This window comes from Peromyscus leucopus, chromosome 1 (assembly GCF_004664715.2).
Source record: "Peromyscus leucopus breed LL Stock chromosome 1, UCI_PerLeu_2.1, whole genome shotgun sequence".
Lineage (NCBI taxonomy): Eukaryota > Metazoa > Chordata > Mammalia > Rodentia > Cricetidae > Peromyscus > Peromyscus leucopus.
In genome coordinates this window covers 114,984,300-115,011,994 of record NC_051063.1, presented here as the reverse complement: position 1 = coordinate 115,011,994, position 27,695 = coordinate 114,984,300, and the positions used below count along the sequence as shown (strand labels likewise).

The 27,695-nt window shown below is 45.3% G+C and overlaps 1 protein-coding gene across 1 annotated transcript in view; it reads left to right on the top strand.

The window, feature by feature from the left end:
- Me3 (malic enzyme 3) overlaps nucleotides 1–27,372 on the top strand; it is a 201,871-nt gene extending 174,499 nt beyond the window's left edge. The window contains exons 8-15 of the mRNA XM_028894969.2: nucleotides 5,723–5,832; nucleotides 21,337–21,434; nucleotides 21,796–21,909; nucleotides 23,580–23,685; nucleotides 24,302–24,444; nucleotides 24,987–25,160; nucleotides 25,740–25,838; nucleotides 27,147–27,372. Coding sequence (XP_028750802.1) covers nucleotides 5,723–5,832; nucleotides 21,337–21,434; nucleotides 21,796–21,909; nucleotides 23,580–23,685; nucleotides 24,302–24,444; nucleotides 24,987–25,160; nucleotides 25,740–25,838; nucleotides 27,147–27,308 — 1,006 coding nt within the window. The 3' untranslated portion in view covers nucleotides 27,309–27,372. The remainder of the gene's footprint in view (nucleotides 1–5,722; nucleotides 5,833–21,336; nucleotides 21,435–21,795; nucleotides 21,910–23,579; nucleotides 23,686–24,301; nucleotides 24,445–24,986; nucleotides 25,161–25,739; nucleotides 25,839–27,146) is intronic.
- Nucleotides 27,373–27,695: the final 323 nt, after the last annotated feature.

The following is a 27,695-nucleotide window of genomic DNA, read 5'->3' as shown; positions in this document are numbered from 1 at the left end:
ATTTTACTAGGAAAATTTATCTGAGAGCATTTCAAGGGCATACCGTTTAATGGAATGTGTAAAATTTTTTAAAGACCTCGAGTTTCATGATTCTGCCAGTTCTAGTTTCTGGAAGAAAGAAAAGAAATAATTTTCCATGGGGTGATGACTGGTAGTTTCGCTGGGCGCTAGGCCAAGGGAGACCTGCATGAGGTTTTCATAGGGAAAACAGAGCAGACTCCCTCGGGAATATGAGTCGTAGCTTTTAGTCATTGGATTCAGACGCAGGCTGAGCAAGCTCACCTGTTCCTTCCAGCTCCCTCATGTTTATTCAGGCCTGAAAGGGGTCAGACCAGGTGTTTGAAAGAATGACAGGCCCCAGTCTCTAGAACAGAGATGGATCTGCAGTCTCTGGAACGTTCTGCAACAGCAGCCCTCTCTGTGCCTCTGGTCAGCCCATGAGGGGAAGAGCCTCAGACGGCCCTGTCCCAGGGAGGCTTGGCCCCAGTAAAGCCCAATTCTGTTGTTCTTGGCCTAGGTCTCCTTAACCTATCTCACAGACACAGGTCACCACCATACACAGCCTGGGGGGGAAATCAGACATTCACCCATCATCCTGTGCCTATAACAGAGCCCTAGCCCTGAAATGGAATGACTTCTTTGACAGGTCAAAGAGCGCTTCCGGGATGCACCCCAAAGTGGAGAGGTCTGGGAGTCCCCATTTGTCTTGGGAGGGCCTCTTTTTCCAAGGCAGGATTTTTCTGTGGGAGGAGAGTCAGATGTTCCTCTGCTGCTGCCAGGGCTGCAGGGTGAAGAGTTCAAAGGGACAAATGGGGACAGATAAGCAGGAGCCTCCCGGGTCAGGGTGTCTTCTGGCAAGGCAAGAATAAAGGGCGTCAGTACACAGGCTACTCTAAAACTGGGAGAAAGCCCAGAATAAGGGGCTCTGAGCAGGGCACGGTCGGAGGAAACTAGACCTTCCTTCTGAGGTTGCTCCTGAGCGATGGCCACCTGCTGGTCTCCCTGTGTAAGTACAGAAAGGACCCTAAGACTGAGTCTCCAGATTTCCTTGTCATGCGTAACTCCTACTAGGAACTATGAAGGACCCCGGTCTCCTGCCTCCCCCACCATGTCTCAAAGAAACATCTGAGGGAAATGCCCAAATGTCAAACCCAACCTCAAGCATTAAGTAACCTATGCCCACTTCTAATAGCCTCAGATCAGGGAACTGTGGGCCAGAGAGAAAAAAGACTCAGGCAAGACTCTGTTTGTCAGAGACAACCAAAGAAAACTATGTTTCTGGCTCCCTGTTTAGTGTTTTCTGCACCATGGATCATTCCAACTCAGAAAGAAGATAAGCTCCACTACCTGTTGAGTTTTATCTTTTATAAATCTAGGTTGCTTTTGACACAAAACTGAAGTACACCCAGATTAGAGCCACTCAGGACTTCCTCTCTGGAAGCAGGGTGTGCATGGCAAGGTGGTGTGAAGACAAAGAATGTGATCCAAAGCTTGGTGTGACCCCTCAGAGGTCAACTATTTTGTTTTCATTGTCCTTGGAATTCTAATTGATAATAACATTTGAATTTATGTTTCAGTAAATGCCTGTGTTTGACTGTACATGAATGGAGAACCATGTCTTTCACCTGATCTGTTTAGATTTCCATGTTGAATTTTGGTTTTGTTCTTAACTAGGCTGTAACAGTTGAACAGGTTAGGAGGTAAATTCACAACACCAAAATCCCACCACTTCTTTCATGTATCTACTCTTTTCCTAAAACTCTGAACGACAGTGTTGGCTCATGACAGGTTTTCATAAATTTGGATGAATAGAAGAATACTGGGTGGTAGGATGGATGGATTGATGGATGGGTGGGGGGTTCCTGATTCATACTGGGTTAGTTTGACAGAAGCCATACAGGAGAGGCTAAGGGATTGGGATAACACCATTGAAGACTCCCAGGTCATGATGGAGAGAAAGAGCAGATACAGTAGAAGCAAAGGAGGATAGAAGTGGAGAGAGGAGCTTTAGTCAGAGGCTGGAAGGGGACAGTGTATAAACTGTCTGCCTGGGGCTGCTCAGAAGTGCTAGGAACTGTCAGATTATTAGGTCCATGTGGCTTTTATGCAATTCCAAGTTGGAATTAGATTAAACTGGATTGTTGGGGTTTTGTTCCATATTCCATGGAACCCAGGGGAATTTCTTGTGTAAAATTAAATGAAACATGAAACAGATATACACTGAACAAAGGTATTTATAATTTTTGCCTTATTCTTACCTTAGCAAATGGGTGGCAGTATTGCTTCAAGGTCAAGTGTGTGAGTATGTATTAGTATGTGGAAAGATACACACACATCACTTGTTTTGTTGTCTAAGCTTTTCAGAATTTTCGCCCCAGGCTAGTTGTGAAATGACACCGAAAGTCTTATGTAGAGTAAAATGTCAAGACATTCTGTTCTCTACTCCCAGTCCAAATACTTGCAATTCATAACCTGAACAAAAAAAAAAAATCACAGTAAATTTTAGCTTGACAGACATGACATTATATTTATGAGTGGGTGGTTTTATTTATTATTTCTATTCATAGTGCAATTGTCCTTCAGTATCCAAGGAAGATTTGTTGTGGAATTCCTTATGGATACCAAAACTGTGGATGGTCAAGTCCCTTATGTAATATAATCTACATACATTGTCCTATATAATTATTACTTGTACATTACTTATGGTACCTTATACATTATAAATGCTGCATATAAAATGCTTTGCACTCTTTAGTAACTAATGATGAGAAAAGAGTCTCTCTATATATATATATATTAGATCTTCTTAAACATTTTCAGGGTGGGATTGATTGAATCCATGAATGCAGAATCGACAGATGTGAAGGGCTAACATATTATCAGGCACCAATGTGTTAGTTACTGTACAGTGCTGCTACTTAAAGAACAGTAAACCACTGGGTGGTGGTGATGAATGCCCTTAATCCCAACCAGGCAGATCTCCTTGAGTTTGAGGTCAGCCTGGGCTACAGAGGGAGTTCCAGGAAAGGCGCCAAAGCTACACAGACAAACCCTGTCTCGAAAAACAAACAAACAACAACAAAAAAAAGAATAGTAAACCATGGACTGCATTATTGAGAGAAATTATGGAACTACTTTCTAAGACCTAGAAAAATATGGCAGTCTGTATTTAATTATACACAGAAATAGCAACATGGAGTGTTGATAATCATACCTAATAATACAGGGGAACTCAAAGAGAAACTTGTTGTAGTCCTCTCTACTGCTGTCCCATTGAGCTACACATGGACAAATCATTAAGTCTTCTGAGGATCACGCCGAAGCCCGGGGCCAGTGTCATACGCTTTCCATCATCCAACCCAGTCCCTCACATCTCACTCTTCTCCCCTTTTCTGGAGTCCTCTGGAGCTAGACCTGCGATTTAAAAAGTCTCCTACATCCCATTACTCTGACTGCTCCCTGGCCTGACCTGGCTGAAATTTAACTTTCCTCTGAGACCACTAATACCCCTACAGCCTTCTGTGTTGTCTCTTACACATGGGATTCTCTTACAACTCCATTTTAAACCAGTTGTAACTAGTCCTCCTCAAGAACTCATATAGAAGGAAAAGAAGCCTGGGTGATGGGCTAAGAAGGACAGAGAGCCCTATCCACCTCATCAGGACTTACTCCGTGAGTGTAAATAAGAATTGTGACCAGAGGGCCAGGTGGTGGTGGCACATGCCTTTAATCCCAGCACTCGGGAGGCAGAGGCAGGTAGGTGAATCTCTGGGAGTTAAGAGGCCAGCCTGGCCTGCAAAGCAAATTCTAGGACAGCCAGGGCTGTTACACAGAGAAACCCTGTCTTGAAAAAAGAAAAAGAAATGGGGCCAGAATGACACTTGTGCTTAGCACTTTGCAGTCTAAAACTCACATGCCGGCTCTAGCTAATAGTGCCATATTTGCTAAGCACAAATTTCAATTTGTGTAATTGGAATTTGCTGAGAGACAACACCTCAAGTTTTTAGACCACACACACAAAGATGAGCATGTATGGTAATAAGTAGTCAGCTAGCCTAGTCATGGCAATTATTTCACAATATACACAAATTTCAAATCATAAATGTTCTATGTTTTAATACAGAGAGGTTTTATTTATCAGTTATACCTCCATAACACTGAAGAAGAAAATAACCTTCATCATTTAATCCTTACAAGAGCCCACAGAAGTTGACAAGGGAGATAGCGTTGTACCTGTTGAACAAACAGGAAGCTACAGCAGGCCTGAAGGTGAAGTTACATGTACAGCTCACTCAGTTGTGTGTGGAGATGCAGGCCAGGACCACCAGATGCCTGACTCGGGCCTGGCACTCTTTAGCACTGGGATGCTGCAGTGGCAGCATCTGGCAGAAGCCAGTGACTGTGGAAACCTGTGTATCTGCCACATGTTTCCAGAGTCTTCGAACTGCTAGAGGGGGCACTAGGAAATCAGTTCATATCACAGAGTCCTGCGCAGAGCATCTTTCCACAGCTGGTCCCAAGTAGGCCTCATGCTTGTGGTCCACATCACATTGGCAAGAACAGGCTCCTTCTGCCTCTCACACACCCAGCATGGATCAATCAGGACTTTTTTCTGAATGAATATGACCTGTTCCTGAAATCACAAATTAACTCATGGGATGTTAACTATTGTTTATCATGTACTAATAAACTAAACAATTCATACCATGACTGCTTAAAGGAAGCCTAGGAGACACAACTACCAAACACCAGAATCAAAGGACAATAATAGATTAGACCTACATGCAAAGCTCTCAGGCTAAGAACTCTTTCTTCAAACAGCTAACAACTTCTCTCTCAGCTTCCCAGAAGGCAACACATACTAAAAAGAAAAAGGGATTGTGAAACACTGATAAATCCAATATTGTTTTTATCAAGACCATGAAGCCTAATAGGCATAGATTCCAGTAAGTCAAGTCAAGCAGCCTTCTGGGCTTGCCTTATCCACCAAGGCTGTGTTTCTTCATTTTCTGGGCTTCTGGAATCACACCATCCAGGGTGCTTGTTGAAAATACAGATTCCTGAGCCTCATCCTACTGTCCCTGAGTGAGGCCATCTGTGAGATGGCCCCCGTGATCCATACTTTCATGGGACCTCCTGTACTTCTATTCCTGGAGGTTGGGGAATGTCTTCACCAGGATAGCAGTGGCTTCACGGGGTGGCCTTTCTCAGCCTTGTTTGTGACTTGCTGGAGAATAACACATGAATGTAGAGGAGTGGAATGAATGACTTCTAGCCTCGGGGTCTAGAAAGGGTAGGAGCAGGCTTCAGAAGCTTCCAGACCCAGAGTGATTCTGCTCATTGCTGCATTTGGAGTGAGCTTTCTGCTGGGGTCCTGGATGGCCACAGACTGCAGAGAAGGCAGGATCTACCTCAGCCTTGCTGATACTCCTACAGTGTGCATGGTGGTTCATGGGGAGTCTGTAGTCCACATTAGATACAGTGAGGTTGACTTGGTAGACTGTGAAGCCCTTAGCCCCTAAATGCTCACACTCACATACGTAATGGAGCAGGCGAAGGTCTTGTTCTAGGAGTTGCTGATCCAGCCAGGTGAAAAAAAATAAGAGGAAGGCCCCACATCATCCTTACCTCTTGTCCTGCGCCTCTTCTGTATCCAGTTCAGGGAGGTTCTGCTCCAGGAGGTAATCATACATTCTTTCCTGCCTCTTTCCCCACCCTCCAGGTTCGGAATAAATTGCCTCATCCAATTTGAAGACTTTGCCAATGCCAATGCCTTCCGTCTGCTCACCAAATACCGCAACAAGTACTGCATGTTCAACGATGATATCCAAGGTACATTTTCACCCACCTAACAGAGTCACTGGGTAATAACACTTTTTCACAAGGCTCACCCAAGTGCCAAAAGCAGAGGGGGGAAATGTCATCTCATAGCTGGTTTGCTGCCAGAAGCTGTTAAAGAAACAATATTAGACTTGGAGTCAGCTTCCACTTGGCTGATTCTTAGCTCTGTGACCTTGAACATATCTCTCCACTTGGCTAAGCTTTGGTGTGCTTAAGCACCAAATGGAAATCATTACTACTTCAGAGGTAGGTAAGAACTGGATGGTTTCATATTTATAAGAAATTCTTAACACTACTGTCAATGATTAGCTACCTGAACTTGGAAAAAACACTTCTCTGACTGTAATTTTATCATCTGTTCTGAGATGGCAATAACTACATCAGGAAAGCATTGTAAAGACTTCGAGAGCCAGGACTGGGAGGCTGGAAGCCTCAGTGGGTAAAAAACACTTGCTGCCTAAGCATGAAGACCTGAGTTTGGATTCCACATTCACATGAAAAGCCTACTGCACATGCCTATAACCCCAATGTGGCTGATATACGAGAATCACTGGGGTTTTCTGACCTCTAGACTAGCTCCCGTTTCAATGAGAGGCCTTGCCTCAATAAAATAAGGTACAAGTGACACCCAATGTCTTCCTCTGCTTCTAGGCACACTGACACCATGTGTGTACACCACTCACATGTGTATATACAGCACACGTGTGTACATACAACACACATAGATGTACATGCACACACATACATAAGAGACATACACAGAGCGAGAGCTTATACACCGAAAATAGTACCCCATGACTTACCAGATCAAAACATCATTGTTCATAAAAATGCCTTTCCATGACCATAATATCTTGCCCATAGACTTTCCAAACACAAGGTGCATCCCTGTCAGAGAGTCATGACAAGTCCTTCTCTAAGCTTGGCTGAAAGTTATAAACTTGAAAGACACTGGCAACCAGAGACACAGAGCATTTCAAAGGTCAATGGAAAGCATGTTTTAACTCCATGTCACTTGGTCACCTGATCTAGAGCCTTAAAAACCCCACAGGAGGTTGCTTTTTGGAGGTGCCCATATCTGAAGGTGGAACAGAGTGGAGACTTCTGAGCAATGCTGTTATCTGACCCAGGAGTTCTCAGTTGAGAATGGTTCCTAGATTTTTGTAAGACCCAAGGGAAACCTTGATGGCTCCACATATCTTGTTACTTAACAGATGAAGTTTGGTGAGCCAAGCCTGTTAAACCAAAAGTCCATGTCAGATGAAAAGAAAGAGCTGGTATGGAACAGTCTCATTCTTGAATAAAAGTTAGCTGACATTCTACAGATGATTCCTCACCCCCGTGCCCCCAAAATGAGACCAACTCTTCATCAATATTGTTAGGAGTATACAAGAGAGAACATGAACCCAATTTAAAGTTTATCGCTGAATATCTGTGACATACTAGGCATTGTTCTGTACACCTTTAAGCCTATGAGATACTAATATCTGTGTCTTCTGAATGAAGAAACCGAATCACAAAGAGAATAAGTAACTTGCCTACCCAGTAAGTGTGCAGTTGAAAGTTTAGTTCAGATATCTGGACTCTAAATTCCACATTCATAACCACTTACTATACTGTTCCAGGTCTAAAACCACAAAGCCAAGTGCCTCTTTTTTTTTTTTTTTTTTTTTTTTTTGGTCCACATTATAGGGTAACAGGAATATGATAAATGATTTTTTTTATTTGTTGTGAGTTTCCAAGGGATGATATAATGCAGTTCTAGCACACTGTTAGAGAATTGAGTTCAAACATTATTTCAGGGCCTGAGGACTAGATGCCCAGAGAAGGGGAGACCCAGAGGGAAAGCTCGGTTTCTCAAACTGTCCCTCCAGCCCCCGATGCCTGGGCCTGCAACAGGCCCTGGTGGGCTATGCCAGCCACATCCCAACAAGCCAGGTACTCTCCGGCTTCAGCAGTACAGTCCAAGAGGACTGGCTGGAGGCAGAAGAACATTCTCTCACTGCCTGCCAGTCAACTCACAGCCAACCTAACTGGCAAATGTGCACCTCTGGCCTCGGAGGAAGCACCTGCTGACTGGCTCCCCTCTTATGCCACTCACAAATGAGTCAGCAACAGGTCAGCCATATTCAGAGTTCCCAGGGCCGCCAAGTGGAAAACAAGTCCATATGGTCAGCACATCTGGTATGCAGACTCCAGATGCACCATTAGACAGATAGACTTGTAAACCTCAACATGTTATTATATCCTCATAAACATGTGCAGGAACACAGCAGGACCCTGCTGTCCATCCACCTCCATCTCCCCCACACTGATGCTGGAATGTTCCTCTAACATGGAAACAATGACTCACTATGCTAGCCATCCCTTTGTGAGAAACTCTACACTCACTTGCTGAAATGCATGGGTTGGGGAGCAAGGACCTCTTCCCTGTCTTCTAATCGTCCCTTCAGTTTGGTTGGTTGGTTTTTGAGATAAAGTCTCACGCAGCCAAGACTGGTCTCGAACTCCTATTCCTCTTGTCTCTACTTCCCAAGTACTGGAGGTACAGGAGCATGCCACTATGCCCAGCTTTTCCCATCCCCTCCACCTGGGGGATTCCTTTATCCTTCAGGACTCAGCTCAATGGGTGACCTGCCCAGAAATGGTCTTATTTGGGGACCCGCCTGGGTGCTCTCCTCCAGCTATTCTTACCTTGGTCAGTTCTACATCATTATAACAAATACCTGGGAAACACAGCCTAAAGAAGGCAAGATTTGTTGCTGCTCTATTTTGGAGATGTTTCAGTCTGTGGTCCATTATTTCTGGGCCTGTGGTGAGGCTGAGAGGCATGGCAGGAATTAGGGCAGAGCCAGTTGCCTGATAGCAACAGGAAAAGGTGAGAAAAGAGCAAAATGGTCTCAGGACCAGATCCATCCTTGAAATGTGTGCCCCTGCCAACCATTTCCTCCAACCAGGCTCCACTTCCTAATTCTCATCATTGCCCAACAACACCCTAAAAATCTGAATCCATCAGTGGACACATTGGTGAAGTCATCAGAACCCTCATGGTCCAATCACCTCTCAATGACTGGATCTACCAGCCAGGGCCAAGATTTTAACACATAAGCTTTTGGAAGGTACATCAGATCCAAAGCACTTTACTCTAGATGATTCTGCTGCATTCTCTGTCTCCCATGAAATGGTAACCTTCTGGAGTCAGGAACCATGGCTTACTTATTTTTGATCCCCAGTTCCCAACACAAGAATTGGCATGTGGATGCATGAGGATGCATGATATCCACACATACAAACAACATTCTCATCATCACACCTATTCCTGAAGAAATGTCCATGCTGGTCCCTGCCTTGCAGCCTCTCGATTTCCTGGTTGTCATACATATGCTCACATACAAGTGCACCTCACATGTGCTCATACTCAGATGTTAGACATGTATGCATGTATGTATAATTTCATATGCATGAACAATTTTTAAAATTAAATCAGTTCATTTGTTTAAATTTATTGCGTTCTCAGTCTTATCTGACTCCCAGACAAAGCCCTCTGGAGAGTTTTCTGGTTCTCACAAAAAAAAGGGGTGGGGGATAAATTTCCTATCCTTTTCTCAGAAATTAAGCAGAAGTCATGAATTTAGAACTCATGAGAAAAGCTGGGAGACAGAACCAGAATGAGAGGCGCTCTATCACAGCCTGTGGGGATCCCAGCCTGATATGTAAATGTGCCCATGTAACTAATCAAAATGTGGAGAGGTCGGCATGGCGATCCAGCCACATCTTCCTTCTCGGGAAGACTTGTTGCCTCAGCTGATGCAGAGCCTCAGCCACAGAAAGCCTCTTACCCATGATCCTGCCTGCCACAGGCTACCCTCCCCACGGATGAAGAAATGTGTCTCATCACTCCACCCCTGTTCTAGGCTGAGCTCCTCGTGGGGTCAGTTGAGGCTTTGAGGTCTACACTGAGTCTCTATATCACCATTTTCTCTCTGTCCAGACAAGCACAAGCTTGGACGGGCATAATCCATCCCAGCAAGATGTGGGAATAGTCTCGGAATCTGCCTGTGACCCACATGCTGGAAAGACTGGAACCAAGTGGCCCTCATGAAAATGAGACTAGAGTCATGATGCCTGCTTTAAGCCTAAGCCCTGCTTCATACCCTCAGTGGGACAGGGGAAGATGAAACCACGGTCCTCCACTATGTGTGACATTAAGCACCTTATTTGTACTGTCTGAATCAGACCCCAGGGGACCCACGGAGTTGAACTCTGGAGCCAGAGCACAGACAGACTTCCTTCTGTTTGTCTCCTCTGTCCTCACCCCAGCTCTGGCTCACAGGAATCCTTGACCCAGGCCAGGCTGGTTCTTGATGAACAGGGCTGCCAATGCACTGACTCATTGCTGGCAGCCTCTTCAGGAATTTTGGAATAGGGAGAGGCTCAGGTGACTTTTGTTGTTTCAGCTGAGAATGTCTCTGCTCTTGGGGGAGAAGAGAGAGGCAGGAAAGGGGAAGGGCGGTGGGGTGGTCGTGTTGGGGAGAGACTAATTTTGACCTTGGGAAGGATAGCTTGTATGAAAGGAATCAGATACAGAATGCTGCTGACCTAGTGACCTTGGGGCCTGACCTCCACTGCAAGCTAATTACATTGTGTGACAGGGGGACAAGAAACAGTTGACTCATCAACTCCAGCACACACTGCACCCTACCAAACTTACCCTTGCCTCTAGTCCTTCTAAATCTTCAAGGACAGATAGCCTGACAGGATGCCTGTATGCTATGCCATCCCTTCACAATTTTTGTGTGTTTGGTTTTGTTTGTTTGTTTGTTCTTAAGATAGGGTCTTGCTGTGCAGCCCAGGCTAGCCTTGAACTTGAGGTGATCTTCCTGCCTCCATTGCCTTCCTACTGCTTGGGATCACGGAAGTGCATGCCCCTAAGCCTGGTACTTTCTTACTTTCAAGTTTCAGTGTATGAGGCAGGGTATTTAACAGACATCGGACTGAGATGGGTCTGTCTCCGAACCCTCATTTTTCTGCTCTGTGGTTCTAGCCAAATGGTATATGTTCTCATAGCATTCTTTACCTTTCCTCTGAAATGAACTAGTAACTGTGACTAATACTCAGCAAATATCAGAGCAACCTGTATGCTCTTCCCAAGCCAGCACCTACACCAGTGAGTTGAAACCTATGTCAGTTTACTGCTAAGTATCTCCAGCATGACCCATGTTGCACTAACTGGGGTGTGTGTGTGTGTGTGTGTGTGTGTGTGTGTGTGTGTGTGTGTGTGTGTGTGTGGTGTGGTGTGTACAGGAACAGCCCATCAGCAGTACTCAGTTCATGGAACCTATTACTAATATTTATAGAGCATACATTGGGCAGGAGGAATTGATGCAAATTCAAAGAGTGTGTGAGCACAGTGCACTGAAGCCTGATGAAAAGGGAAACATGGCCACCATGCTTTTCTACACCTCTCTGCCTGCTCTCTGTTCCTTTAAAAAAAATTATTTATTATGTATACAGTGTTCTGCCTGCAGGCCAGGAGAGGGCACCAGGTCTCATAGGTGGTTGTGAGCCACCATGTGGGTGCTTGGAATTGAACTCAGGTCCTCTGGAAGAACAGCCAGTGCTCTTAAGCTCTGAGCCATCTCTCCAGGCCGCCCTCTCTGTTCCTTCTTAAATTTTATTTTATTTCTTATTGTTGTGTGTATGATGTGTGTGTATGATGGTATGCACACTAGAGTGCACGTGGGAGATCAAAGGACAACTTGCAGGAGGTAATTCTCCCCTTCGACTGTGGGTTTGGGGAATTGAACTTGGGTCATTAGGCTTACATAATAAGAGCATTTACTCGTTGAACCATCCCATCATCCCCATAAGCGCCTAGTCTTACAGCACTGAACTCACTGCTCTGTGAATTTTCTAGTAGTTCCATGAGTTGGCATGTGCTGATTCTTCCACCTAGAACTTTCTTCCTGCTCTTGGCTAATTTTATTTGATGCTTAAAGGCGCAAATGTGGCTTCCCACATGATACTACATCCACGGTTAGACCACAGGCACCTAGGTGACCCCACTCTTCTCATGACCCAGAACTGGGCAATGGCAGAATGTTCCCCCAGAACCACCAGCTGAAGGATCACCTCAGTGGACACAGTTGGCTACAGATGCCACCATATGCACAGACAGATGGACACGAGTGGCTGAGCTCCAAAGATTTTTGTCAGCTTATTTGTCCTGTTTACAAAACAGCAATGTCATGGAAAGCCACCAACTCGCCCACCACACACATCCATAGTCCCAGGCCTTTCTTTGGTCTCCCTACAACAAAATTCACCACCCACTTCCATCTCATTTCTCCTCAGCAACCACAACCTTCCTATTCACTGTCCTGTGTTCTGAGGCTGCTCATTCCTGGGACCAATCCCAGCCCGACCCTGGATCTGAAAGCGGTTCCTCAGGAACCTTCTTCTAGCCACCGGGCAGCTAAGGACCTGGAGAAGCTAAGAAAATGGCAGTTTTCCCTCCAGGGGCTGCCACACTACTGCAGGAGAGGCCCACTCTGGCCTTGCGAACTGCTGTGAAAATGGGTGTCTTAATCTCTTCCCACCCGCAACCCCTCAGAGGAACTTTTAGAGGAAACTCAGACTTTTGCAGGACCCTGCATCCAAAATAATATAGAATAAGTATTCAAAACAAACATTTACTGATATCAAATCGATACAAAATTTATTTTTAAACAATTCTTTGGTATGCCTATAATTTTTTACCTTTTATCAAAGATGAATGCAAGTTTTCATGCTAATGGTATGGGTACAATTAATTTTAAAATCAAATATAAAAGTAAAAATTAAATCATGGCTGAATACTGCAGGATACAAGCTATCTTCAACATTTTTCAGAGTGGATGCATTTTAATTTTAAAATTGTCGGTGCTGAGAACACTGCTTCATATAAATATGGAGTGCAAAATGGCAGAAGCGTGTCTAGGGCTATGTCAGAAATTGTTGGAAATTCTGTCTTACTCCCAAGCCCAAATTCATTGAACAATGATTTATAAAGCTCGAGTCAATAACTCAAAAAGCAATTTTTAAAACATTCAAACACTCTAATACAAACCAACCCAAAGATGTACAAATTTAGTATTTATATCCTGAGGAATGACAATATAAAAAATATTATATCTTTTTTTTCCATAATTAAACATATTTTTCTCTAAGAGCAGAAAACTTGGTGGGCACAGCAGAGAGGCTGCAGTGTGGAACAGACACCAGTCTCCAACCCGAGCCAGGGCAGCTCAGGCAGCCTTGGTTGGTGTTGCCTGCTAGGACCACACATGCAGTGCTAAGTGAACATGATGTATGACCAGAACCAGGGCTGCAGAGAAGCCCCACAATGCAAGAGAGGCGAGCACTGCCAGATCACCTCAGACCTATCATGCGCTTGGCTTCGAATTAATTTGTGATTATTGCACATTCAGAAACTTTTGACTGCCGCTGCTTTTCTTAGCCTCTACCTCAGTTACATGCCTCACATGGGGTTACAACCCATGGTTTAATATTCTGTGCTCTAGGGCACCAGGGCTCTGGAGAAGTCCCTTATGACACAGCACTGTTGAAGCAGCCTCAGAGGCCTCGCTGGGGTCTGTAAAGAGGACCAGGACTCTTGTGGAATGATGTCCGCAGCTCCCAGAGAACAGCTCTTCTGTTGCTCTTTCTGTGTCCAGTGTTTTTAATGGCCCCAAGTCGGCCCTTGAGGGACACACTCGAAAGAGTAAATCAAGGCAGTCGCTGGCTGCTGTGGGAAGGGAAGTGCTGTGGATCATGGCAAAGGTCTGCCTCGCTCAACAGAAGCCATCCAGCCCTCAGAGACTCGGGGCTCCACAGCCACCTCAGCCAGACCTTGACCCAGCCCACCACTCCCTGTCCTTCCAGCTACCAGTTATTAACACTGTCACCGTTTCCTCCCGAAATCTGTTTAGCAGAGAAACTGCTGCGACTTGGTCAACTGTGACCATTAAAAGGAATATTTCCACTTTGTCCTCTTGTGCCATTTCCTAAACCTACAGCCTCAAGTACTCTGTTTGCAGGAAATGTAATTATGGAACATTCCCACTGAGTAAGAGAGTTTGTTTATCTTTCGTCACGAATGGGAACAACTAGTTCACATCACTTGTGGGCACGAGCCATGTCCTCCCAACAGCCCTAGACTCTCAGACTTCTTGAGGTGATTACCTCCAAAAATCTAAGCAATTTTCCTCCTCTCCATTTTAAAATTCCAGGCACACCGGCCAAAAACTAATAATCCCCACCTCACCCAACAATGGAAGTTAGTGGTAGAGATGATAACTTGATTTGCCAAGCTCCTTTTTCATAATTAATAACCACTGCTTTCGCTCTTAAGTTCTGATCTGGAAGTAAGATAGCTTGCCCGCCTAGAGTGAGGCCTCAAGAGTAGGTCCCAGAAGGGTGACCATGAAGAAGTAGCTGAGGGTGTATAGCCAATGGGTGCATAGTTCCAGGAGCCAAATTCAGAAGGAGTTCCCCCAAGGAGCAATGGGCAGCAGTGCCAAGTACTGCTGAGAGGCTGCAGGGCAGGAAAGTGAGAACTGACCACTGGACCTGCCAAGGTGGAGCTGCTTAGGGACCTCGACAAGAAGTGGGCTGGTCGCTTGTGTAGACTGGATTCCACAGAGAGGAAAAAATGAATGGACGCAGGGGTCGCATTCTGCTCTTTGAAAGGTTTGACCATAAAAGGCAGTAAGAAGTGGGCTCGGGCCTCCAGGGGCAAGACATTTTTTTTTTTTAATAAAAGTTTTACAGTGTGTTCATGCACTGATGGGGATGACCCTGCAGAGAGGGAGAAACTGAGGATGAAGAACAGAGGACAGAATCAGAGAACACATCTCCCGGGTCCATGAGAATGAGATCCCAGTGCACACGGAGATGGCTTTGGCTAGGAGCCGAATTACCTCCATGGTTTCTGCGGGGGTGGCAAAGGGTGTGGAATGAGGCAGAGGGTTTGGAGGCCTGCTGAGAAGATTCCCAGGGTCTTGAGAACATTTCATTCTTCTTTATCCGTTGAAGTGAGGTCCCTGGGTAAGCACTCCATTCAACCTCTCCTGGCTGCTTCTACTTCCTTTGAGCCTCATTGTCCTAAGAGAAAGTCAAAGGCTAAAAACCTCCATTGAGGGAACACAAAAATATCCACCCCATAGCGTTTTTATGAAGATTAAATGGGCAAAGGCTGATAAGAGAGTAGCACACAGCCAAGTTTACCATAAGACTAATTGATAGAGCTTGGGAGGGAGGGGGCTCATTTGCTGTGCAAATTTGAAGACCTGAGTTCGAATCCCCAACACCCATGTAAAAAGCCAGGTGAGGCTGCTCTTGACTTTAACCCCAACATTGGGGGTGAGGGTCAGAGACAGGCAGATCCTGGGGGGTTGCTGTTGAGTCAGCCTAGCTGAAACAGTGAGCTTCTGACTTCCTGTCCCAAGGCAGTGGAGAGCAACAGAGGAAAACACCTGACACCCTCCACTGGCCTTACATGCATGTACCACACATGCATTTCCCCATCACATACAAACACACAAAACATACGCCACAGCACACAACAACAACAAAAGCATAACAAATAAACGCAGATGCTTTTGTGTTGGTTCATTGCAGTGTGCAGCTCTTCTGTGAGACCCCCACACACACTGTTTTTCATCCTGACCCCATTCAGCTGAACACTGATGTCTCCTGCCAAAGTTCTCATCCATCAGCTTCCATGTTACCACTCATCCCACAGTTCTCTTCCACAAAGCCCATAATGCCGTTCCTGCTGCCTCCAGCTACCCAGGAAAGGCTGTGTGCTGCAGACCACACCGAGGCTTCCTGGCTTTCCTACCAGACCACTGACTAGATCAACCCACCCTCTCTTCTGCACCACCCATAGAGGTCAGTGTCCTCCTCTGTACAATTATAGGAGGTCAGATTCAGAAGCCTCCATCCAGCACTACATTCCAAAGATAAATTCAGTTATTCAACCCTCAGGTTCTAACCTCACAAGATATTTGATATCCAAAAAGAGAAAAGGCATCAAAGATTGTCTATGAACCTTGAAATATCTTTGGCGCCATCTACTGGTGTATGGTTTGCAACTGGCCTCCCTGAAAGCAGAAAGCGTTCTAAGGAGCAGAAACTCTGATTGCAAATGACAGACAGAACCGATGCCTCAGTGGGAGAAGCCAAGCCATGCCGCCCCAATGCCTGTCAGCACTGAATGAGCACACAGAAAATCCAGAGAGCTTTAGAAATACGTATCTCAAAAAACAAAAAAGAAAAAAGAAAAAGAAATACATACCTGATGTTAGTTACTTACTGGTGGTATTTCCCGTGTTGCTTTGAAATCTTCATAAAAATTTTAATAAAAATGTTTGCATGAGGTCTATGCAGGTGTGTGCTCCTATGTACCAAGTATATTGGGTCCATTCTTCTAACATGTTCCACATTATTCTTTGAGATACTGTGTCATTCTTTTTTTTTTTTTTAAGATTTATTTATTATGTATACAGTATTCTGCCTGCATGTGTCCCTGCAGACCAGAAGAGGGCACCAGATCTCATTACAGGTGGTTGTGAGCCACCATGTGGTTGCTGGGAACTGAACTCAGGACCTTTGGAAGAGCAGTTGGTACTTTTAACCACCGAGCCATCTCTCCAGCCCGATACTGTGTCCTGACTCCGATCTGTGGTGACAGATGCCTATCACCAAACCCAGCTCACACACCGGTGCTGAGGCCCCAAAGTCAGGTCTTCATGCTTGAGCAGCAAGCACTTTCCAGACTGCGCCGTCTGCCCAGCCCCATAGTGGCCATTTTTAATGGTTGAAAATATTCTCCTAAATGACTGTCCTAGCTAATTTACTCCATCATTTTTCCTTTGTTAGATCTTTAGCTTATTTCCAGTCACTATGTTTATAAATAACACTGTCCCAGACGTTCTAGTGCACGTATTTCAGTTTCCCATACATCAATTTCCAAAGGTAGAATTATAAGGTCAAGGGACAAAAACATAAAAGCATTTTATGCCCTGGATTTATATGAGGAAACCGTTTTCTAAAAAAAAAAAAAAAAAAAAAAAAAAGTTGCTCTTTAAATTGCAAAGAATGCTGGAACCTCCCTTATCAGCAGCCATAAATTGCGTTGTTTTTTGTTTTCTAACTGGTGAAAATGAAGCAAACCATAAACAGTGCCACTTTAATTTCCTTTCCTGTTGACCTCATTAATATTGACATTGCGATTTCAGTTTTGTTGTGAGCCCTCGGTATCAGTCAGGGTCTGGACCAGAGACCTAGACAGAGAACACTCAATATCAAAAGTGTTCATTGTGTATTAGAGCGTTGAAATGCAGAAAAGAAACAATAAGCCTCGGCCCCCACCCCCTGAGGCTGAGGAACAGAAGAGAAGAGGCGGCAGCTGGCTGGTGCCGATAGGCGTGCTGTGAGCTAAGTGATGGATGAACTGCAGAAGGAGTTCAACAACGCTGTAGAAGTGAAGAATCCTGTCTGGGGTTGTCTGACAGCAAAAGCAGAACTCTGGACCTTTTAAATTGCAATTTCAAATAAATAATACTTTTAAAAACTATACTAATGTTTCAGAGGATAAACCCATCTGAAATTACTTTTATCTAAAATTCAAATCTTATTAAATATCTACAATTTACCTGTGATTCTACAAGCCTGAGGCAATGCCGGAAATTGGCAGATCCCAGGGGAGAGCCAGTGGGTGGTTTGTGCTTCCGTCAATTGGAGCTCAGAAAGTCCGTGTTAACTGGTAGAGTCCATCCTCTTGCCTACTCAACATCCTTGCCCATAATTCCACGCCTTTGTATTCCCAGATGGCAAGAGAAACTCTAACAAAAGAGAGCTATCTCCAACAAGTGAAGACAGTCTCACCTTCTCCCCAAAATAAGAAGAGACACGTTATGATTTTTATCTGTGAGAAAGTTACACTAACCATAGCGAGGAAGAATTCACTTGCTCTTCAAACCCAGTCACTGTTGAAAACTCTGCTACTCCAAGACTGAAGTATAGTATTAACTTCCAAAAATGTATAAAAATGAGTAAGGGAAAAAGAAGGGAGAAGGAATTAGCCAACGCCATCCATTATCTATTGTGACCTAACCAATAAAGAAGTATGCATGGCCGCTTGCTGGCTTTAGCCAGTCACAATGAAGGGACTCTGGCCAGCTCGAGCATAGCAACTATGGCTCTAGGAGACTTTGGTCTTCTCCCCCATTCCCTCTGCCTTACTAAAACCCGTTAGATTACATTCCTAAAGCTAGCCACCAAGGTCTGTTTCCTTATTTGGCCACTTCCTCCTCCTGAGGCTGACTACCAATGTCCAGCTATTGAAGTCCAGGAATCAAAAAGCCCCCTTTAGTTCACCTAGTTAACAAGCCCAATTAAAATTAAACACCTCATTTTACTTTTATAAACCATGACTTTCCTATGTGCCACGTCTGTCTCCTCTCTATCCAGAGGCAGTCCTTTGTCCCTCCTGGACACATACCCCAGCCCCCTTGCTCTTGTTCCCTTCCCCTTCTCACCCATCTGTAGCATGAATCTTAAAAGTTCTTAATAAAATCAAACCTGAGGCGAGTTATTGGGGTCCATGCTGGTAGATCAGAGAGACAGAACAAGCCACAGCTATCTCACCTCGCCGGATCCTCAGCTGGTCTTGTCTCCTCAGACTGGAAGCTTCTGTGTCCTCATCCCAATGGCTTTCAGCTGAACTGCTGCTTCAAAGCTTGAATGCTTAACCAGCCAAATGCTTAACCAGCCAAAAGCCTCTAGTTTCTGGTCCTCACGCCTTATATACCTTTCTACTTTCTACCACCACTCCCTGGGATTAAAAGGCTTGCTTTCTGGGATTAAAGGCGTGTGTCACCATGCTTGGCAATTTCCAATGTGGCCTTGAACTCACAGAGATCCAGAGGGATTTCTATCTCTGGAATGCTAGGATTAAAGGTGTGAGTGCCACCATTTTCTAGCCTTTGTATCTAGTGGCTGTCTATTATCTGACCCCAGATAAATTTATTAGAGTACACAATATTTTGAGGAACACAATACCACCACACCCATCCTCTACCTCCTGTCTTTGTCTCTTATTCCCTGACCTCTGTCCCTCTGGGGCAACTAAATCTTACCCTGAGAACTTGGTCTTGTGGGTCCTGTGCTGATACTTTTCCTTTCATATAATGTTACTGGTGCTCCTAAGTTTCTTCCTCAACTATTCCTGTTTTCTTGTCCTCAGACAGGACTTTATCTGGCCAGGGTTCTTTACCCAGGAAGGTGGCCTCTCCCTGCATATCATCAATAGCCCTGCCTATCTTTGGTTGACATACCCGTTAATATTTACTAAGAAGCATGGAAATATCAGTTCCCCCAGAGGATGCCCAGCTCCAGCCATCTTCCTTCCTGGTGGTGATTTCCCTCTCAGTTATCAGGATCAAACCCCACAGTCCGTGCAGAGAAAATCACAGGTGGTGGTCTCAATTCCCAGTTCAATAGAAGCCTGTTATGATTCTTAATGGAAGTTTTTCTCTCTTGAGAGTTAAGGCCTCTAACCAGGCGGGGCACGAACTTGAAGTCACAGGAAGCATAAATTCTGTGAGTGCATTATCTGGTGAAACTGTGAGAGGCCCATGTGTTGTGGCTGTGAATGGGCACAATGTGTTGTTTGCTCAATCAGATAATGGGTTACCTATTATTACCTTGTACAGTCTTATGATAAGGTGGGTAAGATGGGCAGCTCATGACACGCAATCACTTGGTGTCTCATGGTCCCATCATGTCTTATTTTTAAATGTCTTTATCCCTTAAATGAATAATCCTATGAGTGTCATGTCCTTCAGTGACTTGGTCAGGGAACTGACTGGGATGACAACAAGAATGAAGGAGTGACAGACACTAAGGAATGACAACAGACATGCATATAGAGAAGCTGGGATTGGGTGGACCATGCTCTCACTCTGATGGAGGGCACCAGCACTACACAGTGAATGGGTGCTTATTATATTCAGCACAGGAGGAGGGTTTGGCTAGTCTCTGTGGGAGGTCTCTATAGGGAGGAGTCTCAGGCTGTAAACATCTGGAGGAGGAAACTTCAGTAGATGCTTTCTGTACACTCTCAATATTCCCACACAGACTAGGTGAAGGCTTTGCCCATTCCCATGAATCTAAGGTATTGGGGTTCTTGACATGACTGTGCCCATGTCAGCAATACACATTCACTCAGAATTTCATCCACTCCCCCACACGTCTTCTTTTTCTTTTCTTCTCTCTCTCTCTCTCTCTCTCTCTCTCTCTCTCTCTCTCTCTCTCTCTCTCTCCCTCCCTCCCTCTCTCTCTCTCTCTTTCTTTCTTTTGCATCTATTAATGACATCTATCCTGTGGCTTCATTTGTTGATAACAGTGTTGTTTTTTCTGCCAGCACAGGAGCTGTACCTGAATCTCCTGCTGTTTCAGCCAGTCATTACGCCTCTGCAGTTACTGGCCCACTTCTCTGGTAGTAGCCTGGTGGGACTTTTACGTCCGGCTGGATCCACCTCCTGCAGCTGCCACCAAATACAGTTTTTAACTAAATCTCTATTGTTCTACTTACCAATAAAGACTTGGGAGTCAGAGGCTGGGGTGAAAACCTCTGATTTCAGAGGTGGAAGAGCAACTAGCTGGCCTTCCCTCTTTGCCTGTGTCTCAGAAAGAGAGTGTCCTTCCACTCAGCCAAACTCACAAGACTGCCACACTCAGAGTCCCTCCCTACAATGTCCTGTGCATCTCTCTATCCGTGTTTCAGACTCCCTCTGACTCTCTATGATTACTTTCTGTCAAGTAGTTGCTGGCTCTGCCTCCTGACCCAAGGTTGGTTTTATTTAATTAATGCAAACGCAAACTCTCAGTTCATAGTATGATCAAATATCCACATCATAATATCAATAGCAGCACCTGGCTAGCTGGTTGTCTCCCACCAACAAGTAATAATTCCAGGGACTGTTTCACAAACAGTTATTTGCAATAGAAGGGAGAAGATAAAATCAATTTGCCCTGAATCCCTCATTCCTGCAGATACTATTTCTTTAGTTTTTTGTTTGTTTGTTTGTTTGTTTTTGTTTTTGTTTTGTTGGGGGAGGGCTGTTTGTTTGTTTGGCGGGGTTGTGGGTGGGTGGGTGGGTGGGTGGTTGGTTTTTAAGGCAGGGTTTCTCTATGTAGCTCTAGCTGTCCTGAAACTCACTCTGTAGTCCAGACTGGCCTTGAACTCAGAAAGCCACCTGCCTCTGTCTCCTGAGTGCTGGGATCAAGGGTGTGCATCACCGCTACCTGGCAGAAATGGGATTTCTTTACGAGTTAAGAAAAGTTGCTTCTTCTCCTTCAGGTCCTCGATGTTGGGAACTCTGCCAAGTCTTTATTTGGGGATTGAGGGCTAGAAGCCACAGGTTCATACGGTCCACTCTGTTGCAGGCACAGCCTCTGTAGCTGTGGCAGGGATCCTGGCTGCTCTGAGAATCACCAAGAACAGGCTCTCCAATCACGTGTTTGTTTTCCAGGGTGCAGGTGAGGTAAGTACCATCAGGAGGAAGATGGTTGTTCTGAGAAGAGTAAGAATGGGTGGGGTCGTATTCATGGTAGTATTCAGAGGTGGTCTGGATCCCACTAGAGGACACAGCATGAGTGTATTCTATTCATGGTAGTATTCAGAGGTGGTCTGGATCCCACTAGAGGACACAGCATGAGTGTATTCTGATCACTGCAGTTTTTTGAGTCTCACTGTTTGAGTTTCTCCAAGTGAGGATTTAACTGGGCTTCCTAGGATTTCTAAGACTAAGGAAAAGAAGAAGGGCTCATTTTGGTGAAACATCTGGTATGTGCTGAATAACTGTGTGCCTCGAGTTTAAATATCATCCTTATGCCACTCCGCAGGCTGCCATGGGCATTGCCCACCTCCTTGTCATGGCCCTGGAAAAGGAAGGCGTACCCAAGGCAGAAGCCATAAAGAAGATCTGGATGGTGGACTCCAGGGGTCTGATTGTCAAGGTACTGTTCAGGTCTGAAAAACTAAAGGTCTCCCAGAACCTAGAGCTGCCAAGAACTAAGCTGAAAGAGTTTTTCATCCAGGCATGGTGGTGCATGCTTTTAATCCCAGCATGGGGAGGCAGAGACGGGTGGATGTCTGAGTTTGAGGCCAGCCTGGTCTACAGAGCAAGTTCCAGGACAGCCAGGGCTACACAGAGAAACCATGTCTCAGAAGAAGAGGAGGAGGAAGAAGAAAAGAAAAAGAAAGAATGAAAGGAAGGAAGGAAGGGAGGGAGGGAGGGAGGGAGGGAGGAAGAGAGAGAGAGAGAGAGAGAGAGAGAGAGAGAGAGAGAGAGAGAGAAAGAAAGAAAGAAAGAAAGAAAGAAAGAAAGAAAGAAAGAAAGAAAGAAAGAAAGAAAGAAAGCTAGTTTTCCAAGAGACAGAAGGCTTAGAGAGGATGGAAAGCAAAAAGTTTTAATTGCTGTTGTCCAAAAGTTTTGATGGTGTGTGTGTGTGTGTGTGTGTGTGTGTGTGTGTGTGTGTGTATTGTGGGGGAGTGCAGTATGTATACCTGAACACCCCTTCCAGCCTTTTCTCCTACCACTTCCTGCCTTGAGTTTATCTCACCTATATTGAATCATAGTCCTCCGAAAGACCCAGACTCACTCTTTTCCACAACTTTGCACAGCCAGACCACTGTTGAAAGGGATGTGAGCCTGGTGATACATCCTCCCATCCCCCCATCATTCAGACACTGGTGACCCCTTTTGTTCACTGACGCATTTTCCAGCATCATTTTGTTCGCCCTATTGAGCCGACTTCTCATCAAGGAGCTGTAGGCTTGGCATCATCCCTCTGGCACTCTGAGGCCAGCTGGAGCCGTCAGAAATGACTACACTCATTTCCCAGCACTTGTGGCAGCCTGTCACCCTTGGGCTTCTGTGGGAAGAGATGGAAAGAAATCTGGAGCTTCTCAGGTGCAACTGGCATGACCAACCTATCCTCCAGCTTACTGAGGCTCACAGGAAGACTAGTGGATCCTATTAAATCCACTCACATTAGCTCTCAGGCACTGAAAGTGTCAAGGCCCTGTCCTTCTGCAGTCCTGTAGATGGCACTTCTTGGGACCAGGGGGTTCAGTGAGGCTAAGGAATTTCCTAAGCGTCTTTCTATCTTGACTCAGTTATCCATGACCCCCAACAGCTAAAAATAACATAAAAATAAAAGATGATTTATTGATTCTTCTTCTGTGAGGCTCGGGAGATGGTTCAGGGGTTAAAAACACTTGTTTGCTCTTTCAAGGGACCTAGATTTGATTTGATTCCCAGCAAACACATGGTGGCTAACAATTGTTTGTAACTTCAGTTACATAGGACCTGGTGCTCTCATTAGCCTCTACAGACACTGCATGCCTGTGGAGCACAAATACAAGCAGGCAAAATACCCACACAATTAAAATAAACATATATTTTAAAAAAGAAAGAAAGAAGAAAAAAAGAAACATATGTATACATTCCCTTAGGGTCCGCCTTAGGTTCTAATGGGATAAAGGGTCTGGGCCTCACTATTCTGAAGGCTCAGATCAAAACATGAGGTTCAGTCAGAAACACTGTCAGAATCCTAATATACTAAGGCCCTGCTCAATAGGCCCTCAACACCACAGCTACACCATCTTCCTTCTTTTCCTACAGGGTAGGAGCCACCTGAACCATGAGAAGGAGATGTTTGCCCAAGACCATCCTGAAGTCAACTCCCTGGAGGAGGTTGTGAGGCTGGTGAAGCCCACGGCAATTATAGGTAGGGAGAAGAAGGGGACCTACCACAAAGCCCAGCTCACCCTCTTGACTTGCAGATGGATAGTCTGAGACTCGGTGAAGAGTCATAAACAACCTATGGAAGCACAGCTGTTTCCCCTATTCCAAGTCTGGTTCAATACCATAAACTTTTATTGAGTGACTGCTGTACAGAAATCATAGAAATGAAGGACCAGAGTTGGGCCCATTCTTGTTGACACAGAATGATATATATATAATACAGTGGGGAAGCACAGTGTTGCTCTCTAGCATGGAGATGAACACTCCTTCCACGCCAAAACTGGAGCCCTGGCACCTGTCCTTGTACTCAAGGAACACTCTGCTCTCAACAACAACATTCAGGAATGCCTTCCAGGTGCACCTTCAAGACCAGAGACCTGAAATGGACCAGTGGTCTCCCTGGAATGAGCAAGAGGTCTTAGCTAGCTCAAGCAACAGGACTCTTTTCCTTTCTGCACTCACAGCCCCTATAGTGGATTCTCTCCCCAAGACCCCCAAGTCTGTCACGGGGTACCTAGTTCCCTCACCAGTGCCACGAGGAGAGAGATGGGACGTTCATACAGAGTAGGCATTGCCTACTACCACCCTTTTCCCTGTAGGTGTCGCTGCCATCGCAGGAGCCTTCACGGAGCAGATTCTGAGGGACATGGCCTCCTTCCATGAGCGCCCTATCATCTTTGCCCTGAGCAACCCCACCAGCAAGGCTGAGTGCACAGCTGAGAAGTGCTACCGGGTCACCGAGGTCAGCGGGGAGTCCTTCCTCCCACCAGCTGAGAGAAAGTAGTAGCAGTTACTACCAGCAACCCTCTAAGGGTGACAAACAGTGCTCCATCATCATGAGCAAGCTGAGGTTTAGAAAGATGAGTCAACTTTCCCAAGATCATCAAGCTAATAGAGAATAGAGCTAGCCCTACAACCTAGATCTAACTCCAAAACCAAAGCTCTTCCCATGATACTGGACTGCTCCAGGTCCCCCCAAACAGCAGAGCTTTGTCCAGAACCCATGGCTTCTAGATTCTCTAGGCAACTAACTACCTTGTGTTGGCCCTCCCAGATGTTGGGGAAGAGGCACCATGACCTCCACTGTCAGTAACTCAGGGAGGCGAGGCTTAGCCTTCTGGTCAAATAAATGAACTATCTTTAGAGTATTTACCAAGTTCTTACTATTCTGGGCACTTAGGGGAGGGTGAGGATGGGCCCAATGTTTAAGAGATAAGAATAGACTACCATGACTGCTCTAAGCCTGTCCCCAAGCTCCAACTCTGCTTTTCTTCCTACATCCAGGGCCGAGCAATCTTTGCCAGTGGAAGTCCTTTTAAGAGTGTGACTCTGGAAGATGGCAGGACATTCATTCCTGGACAGGGAAACAATGCCTACGTGTTTCCTGGGGTAGCACTGGGTGTCATCGCTGGTGGGATCCGACACATCCCAGATGAAATCTTCCTCCTGACAGCAGAGGTACTGCTGCTTTTCTTCCTTGGATGCTTCTAATAGGGTTGGTGGATCAACACCAGGGCTTTAAGCCCAGAGACCCCTGGATTCATCACCTCTTGTCTCTTACACACTCACCCCCAACCCTGGCATCAGACCAGAAACAAGGCTGGAAAGAAAAGCTCATAGAACCATGAACAGAGAAATGTTTTTGCTTAGATGGCCACCCAGAATGATACCAAGGATGGGGGGAGGGGCTAGGACCCAAGAAGTAAGTGAGGGGCCCAGAGACTCCTGTGTAACAGGCTGTGAGCAACCAGAGGACAGAGTCTTTGTTTGCTGGTCACAAGTTTATTCATGTTGGTCTTGGTGATTTCCTTCTAGAATTCATGGAACCTCGTGCAGTTTTAAACTTCAGCCAGGCTTAGTACAGAAAGAATGAATTTTGTTGAAGCCTAAGCATTAAGCTTCCTTAGGGCTATGCATGGCACAGGTACCTGGACAAGCTTTGGACTTTGGGATAATGAGATGGATTTGTTCTGTAAAGAATCTCTCTGTCTCTCTCTCTCTGTATCTCTCTCTCTTCTCCCCCAATTCTCTCTCTAGCATATTGCCCAAGAAGTCTCTGAGCAACACCTGTCCCAGGGGAGACTGTACCCACCACTCAGCACCATCCGAGATGTGTCTCTGAGAATTGCAGTCAAAGTAAGGGGCATCCTACTCTACCTTCTAATATGCATAGTAAGGCTCCACCTCTTCTTATGACTTCAGGAGGGCTAGGCAACCACAGAAATCTGAGTGCCTTGAACCTTGCTGCATGCAACCCACAGCCTGGGTGACAAACTCTTGCCTGCTCAACAGCCTGAGTCCCACCCCAAACAACCACCCAGGCCAATTCTAGGAAAGCTCCCACATTCCCCAACAAACATCAGGAAGGAAGGTCATTAGAGGCCACGGTCTTGTGAACCAGAATGTGGGTGGAATTTTTTTTTTAATGAATCATAATCATTCATTTATGGGAAAGGTTAGCTTGCACAGCATCATGGAAAGGATTCAGGGTTTGGAGTCCCCACTCTAGCAATCAGCAGAGGAGTAATTATGGCCCAGTAGTTTCATTTCCCTCAACCTTGGCTGCTTTTCTATAGAAGCCAGTAATTCCTCCCTCCCAAAACTCTGGAGATTAAAAGCTCCTGCTGGCCAAAGTAGATACTTATTTTCCCCCTTTCTCTCTTTAAGGGGTGATGAGGTGATCAGGTTCACAGAATATTCCAGACTTTGAGATTATGCAAAAATAATGGGTTTTCAAAGAAAACATAATGCAATAAAGACCAATTTCAAACAATAATTATCCAAGCTGGATAATAAGTACATGATATCCTTTCCATTAGTGTATTTTTTTTCTGTAAGAATAACAAATAACTTCAGAAAGTGCACTGCATAGCAACACATAGTTCCCATGAGTTGTCCATAGCAGGTGCCCTTAAGAAGCAACTATGAAGTCCAACAATCCAGGTCCCAGTCCAGCTCACCCAGAGTCCACTTCCTTCACTGGGGACTATTTGTTCACAAGATGATCATCGAATTCAGCCACATGAACTTACATGGGAATGGGCTCTGGGTGACTGTTACTCATTATATTCCTATCACTCTAGAAAAAGGTTATCATGACTTTGCTTAGCAAGCAGTAAGCGAAGTACTCATCAAGTCTATCATTGGCTGAACACCCACAGGGAATTAGAAGCAGACCTAATAGGTTGGGCCTCTTTGACCTTGGTCCAGGCACTGGGTATGAATCCATCTCCAGAGCTCTGGGAGAGGGGGATTACTAGCCCCTTGGGAAAAGAAGCAAGTACTATCTATGAAGAAAGTTTTAATCCTCCCCTTCCAGTGGTGTTAAGAGGAGCATGACTGGTCCTTTAGGGACTGTTCCTTTGCCCCTGGCTGCCAAGTAAGGGGATTTTGAGGCAGGTTTTCTCTTAGATCTAGATTCTCATCCAAACATGTTTTTCCTAGGTCCTCGACTATGCGTATAAACACAAACTGGCCTCCTACTATCCAGAGCCCAAGGACAAGGAGGCTTTTGTAAGATCTCTGATCTACACTCCAGACTATGACTCCTTCACACTAGACACCTACAGTTGGCCTAAGGAAGCTATGAATGTTCAGAAGGTCTGATGTACTCCCTGGGGCTTGTTTGGGCTGGATGAAGAAATACAATATAAATGGGTTCCAAAATGGCCAGCCTTGTCACTGTGGTTATTTTTGTTTGTCATTTGCTTTCCTTTGTGTGTTTTGGGGAGACGCTAAGGCATACAGTGGATGATGGCTTTGTTCCTGACGGCCCTGGAAGCTCACTTTCCTATAACCCTTTTCTGAATTCCTTTCCAAATGTTCCTCTCACTGTTAATTGCTAACTATTAACCAAACCTTGTGGGAAATTCTGCCTAGAATCCCACCATTGTAGATCGCAAGGTCTAGATTGGGCACAAGTCCTTTTTCATAAGAGAGGAAGTGTTGTGAGCCATGGAAAATGTTTATACAAAAGTCATAGTGCTCAAAAAA